This window comes from Parasteatoda tepidariorum, chromosome 9 (genome assembly GCF_043381705.1).
Source record: "Parasteatoda tepidariorum isolate YZ-2023 chromosome 9, CAS_Ptep_4.0, whole genome shotgun sequence".
NCBI lineage: Eukaryota > Metazoa > Arthropoda > Arachnida > Araneae > Theridiidae > Parasteatoda > Parasteatoda tepidariorum.
In genome coordinates, this window is record NC_092212.1 from 29,665,620 (window position 1) to 29,669,289 (window position 3,670).

A 3,670-nucleotide genomic window follows, 5' to 3' on the forward strand; every position below is an offset into this window, starting at 1 on the left:
AAAAAAAATCTAATAATTAATAAAATAAAATAATAAAGCACATTACAAAATAAGCATTGAATTTTATTTTGAACTATCACAGTTTTGTTTTTATTTTAGGCTTTTGTTTAAAACCTATAAATTTTCTTCAATTAAAATATTTAATTTGAATTTATATTACTTAATTATGACTAAACTTTTTCCTACTCATGTGTGGGCATTGCAGTTTTTTTTTATTTATTAGAATTTAATTCTAAAATGAATTTTCGTATTGCACGATATGATAAAAGAAAAAAAACATTTCTTTTCTTCAATGTTTAATTATTTTGATAAATCTATTGTTCATATGATAAAAATAGCATGTTTTTTTTTTGTAAAAAAAAAAGTATAAGTTTTCTTTATTTTTGAATGAATTCTAATAGTGGAACACTACTAAGTTAATGATATTACTAAGTTTATTGATAAAAAAAATGGAACGCTAATGTTTAAATAAACATTATTACATTTGTCATTAACATGTTTAAATAGATCTGCGGCCCTTCGTTAGCCAGCCTGCTATGCAAGTGGCCCTTCACTCAAAAAGGTTGTGCACTCCTATCTTAAGTGATAGATACTCTTTTGTTATATTCAATCCTTTTATATTCAATTATTTCTTTCGAACAGATCAAAACAAAAATGTTTAAAAAAAACTTCTTAAAAAGAGTTGATTATAAATGTATGTCCCTAAGATGCGCACTTAGACATCTATTTACATCCGTGACTATTCTGTAGTGAACAGTAATAAAGATGTTCAAATTATTAAATTTACTTATATGGATATACTTCTATGTTTTTTCATATTAAAATATTTTTTTTATACCTACCACAAACCCATATTTGTTGATAACATCACATTCAGTGACTTCGCCATACTTCTGAAATAACTGACGAAGATCTTCATCCGAACATCCATCTGGCAAGTGACCAACGAAAATCTTTGTTTTCTACAAAAGTAAAACTTTAGTTAAGAAAAATTTGTTTTAAGGCCATTAAAATCCACAAAAGCATCCTAGAAGAAAAGTTCAATCATATGTTTATTTTACAAAGGTAATTGTCTTCAATCATCACTCATAAATTTCAGAAAGATTTCAGAAATATAACTTACTGGTGCAGCCATTTTAAGTATTTTATTTTAAGCCAAAGAATCTGAAAGAAATTAAATATTGAATTTAAAAAAACATCAGGATTTCACAACAAATGCTAGAAATAAAAATAAGCATTCTATTGTAAAACAGGTAAATCAAAAATATTTAGTTTAGTTGTAGTATAAATTGTACTTTGAATTTAAGGAACAAAACAAGTGTCAAAATAAACAGAAGCTCTAGTTGTAGCTTACAACAGTTATTAATAGATTAATTTTATCAAGTCAACAATAGGTACATCAACCCTTGCAGTAAAATAACTTGGGCTCCCCATTGGGCCAATATTCATGAATCTTGCCTCACTAAGGGTACAAGGCAGTTAATTTTCCGATATTGGCCCTCCCTGTATGGAATTATCCAATTCATCCGATATCCTGGGCCTGATTATAGCCTAGGCCCAATAGGCATGGGCCTAGGGCCCACAAAAAATTAGTAAAAAGTCTAACGAATGGTGGGATAGCTATGTGTTCGTTTGAGTACTAAATAAAAATTACAGCTTACAATAAAAAAATAATACTTTTAGCGAATGTCACTGATTTCAATTGATTGTGGTCACCAAAGTATTTTTATTTAGACATAATATAATTTTCTTGTTTTATATTTTGCTTTAATTTATAGATACATAAGCTTTATCTTAGAAAATTAAACTTCAAATGTCTGCTTTCAAAATTTCTTAGAATGTTTCTCTTGAATCACGCAGTTCAATAGATTCTTATTCATTATTAGGACTACTCTTCAGTAATTTAATTTCAAAATACTTTGCAAAGGCCCAGAAAATTTGGTGGACCTTGGGCCATATATTGTCTTGATCAGTCCCTGCCGATATCATACAGAACAGTTCACTTTTATTCAGTCACATTTAAATCCTATTCCTAGAAGGATAAAAGATCTTTCATACTTGCTTACTTAAGTGTTACAAAATTAGAAATCAGTTACTAAAATTTGTTAACAGCATAAGATTCTTTAATAAAGTACTAAATGACAATTAATACAGGTAACTTCCAGTCCTAAATTCTACTATAATCAGGCTAAAAACCACTTAACAAATGAAAAAGTAAGCCCAAACACAAGAGCTGCCATGTCTTTGTAAAACAAGAAACTAGTTTAAAAACTCTAAGAGCCATAAACCAGCCTTACGTCTACTCTCAAAAATGAGATGTTCAGATTTTAGCCACAAAGGTGAGATGACAAAGATTTGGCACTAAATTATAACTTGTAGCTTTACCAAGTTTAGCAAGGAAATACTAATGTATCAAACTGACTCAATAGATATTGATATTAATAGACAATTTTCATGTATTTCAGACAGACTTATAGACTATAAAAAATTAGTTAACGACTATAAAAAAAATTAAACACTTCAGATATTTTTAAAAAAATAAAAAAACAAATAATTCATTGCCCACAAATGTTTAATATTAGAAGTTTATTTGAGTGGTTATGGACAACTTTTATTATTATTATATTTTAACAAATAAATAAAATTTTGAAATTAATTACATTCCAAAAAATCGGAGCAATAATTTGATTAGAGGATAGAAAGTCTAAAAAATACATATAACATCAACAGTTTAAATTTTATCACTCCATTAATATTAAAAAAAAAACAATAGCACTAAATAGGCATATAAATGATATAAACAAAAAATTTTAAAAACATCGGCAGTGGTAAGATTAGTACACTAGTGATTATATAAATCTTTATATACTCTACTGCTTACAAAATGGTGCAATTAATAATAACCGGCAGGTAGGCTTCAATTGAACATGTGCGCAATTGAAATCAGATCTATAAACAATGACAACATTAATCAAATAAAATTTTAAACTTAATAGAAACAAAAAACCATAAACATACGTCAATTTAATAAAACTTGTTAACTTAAAACTTACTAAATTCCAAGAAATCAATAATGGATAACCGGTAGAGTGCTTCAATAAAGAATTTGACGCAGCGTCGCAGAAGGGACAAAGGACGTCAGTCATTCGTGAAGTTTTGCTATTGCCAATTTTCAATGCAAAACAATAAGTAGAAAATTTTTAACAAAATGTACGATTTTAAGTTGGCTTGCATTAAGCTTCTTCCTACTGAGTTAGCTATTGCCATCTTGTGACGTTTTTAAAAAGTAACTGGTGAGGTAAATTCTAGACTTTAACCTTGTAGGAGATATCTCCTCTAAGACTTCAACAAGACATGATTGCACTATGGATGGTATTTTCTACACTAAAGATCGCTGCTTGACTACCTATACTTCCGAGTTACAGTTTTTGGCGTGTTTTGAAACCAGTTGGCTCACAACGTGATCATTGTGTTTTGAGATTCTCTTGAGTAGTATTTCTTGTATACGCGTATTTGTTACTATTACTATTATTGTTATTATTTGTATTTAAAAGAAGAATTGTTATGTTGTTGTTGTTGTTGCTAATTCCCATCTGGTCTGACGGGGTCAGACCAGATCAATGAATCCGTTGATATTGAGAAAATCCGAAACCAAAGAATTGCTATAAAA

The 3,670-nt window shown here is 28.5% G+C and overlaps 1 protein-coding gene across 8 annotated transcripts in view; it reads right to left on the reverse strand.

Annotated features, from left to right (window-relative positions):
* Window positions 1-3,342, reverse strand: part of LOC107438145 (RNA-binding protein lark) — a 20,427-nt gene extending 17,085 nt beyond the window's left edge. For 4 of the 8 annotated variants that reach the window (XR_001583333.3, XM_016050371.3, XM_016050362.3 and 1 more), the window contains exons 1-3: window positions 3,054-3,188; window positions 1,124-1,164; window positions 843-962 (exon numbers count right to left, since the gene is read on the reverse strand). Coding sequence is in view for 7 of the 8 variants with exons in the window: in XM_016050371.3 (XP_015905857.1) it covers window positions 843-962; window positions 1,124-1,135 (132 nt within the window). In the remaining variant the exon portion in view is untranslated. Of the gene's footprint in view, window positions 1-842; window positions 963-1,123; window positions 1,165-2,881 lie in introns of all 8 variants that reach the window. The other 4 variants (XM_016050355.3, XM_071185156.1, XM_071185155.1 and 1 more) reach the window with 4 other exon arrangements.
* Between the last annotated feature and the right edge of the window lie 328 nt (window positions 3,343-3,670).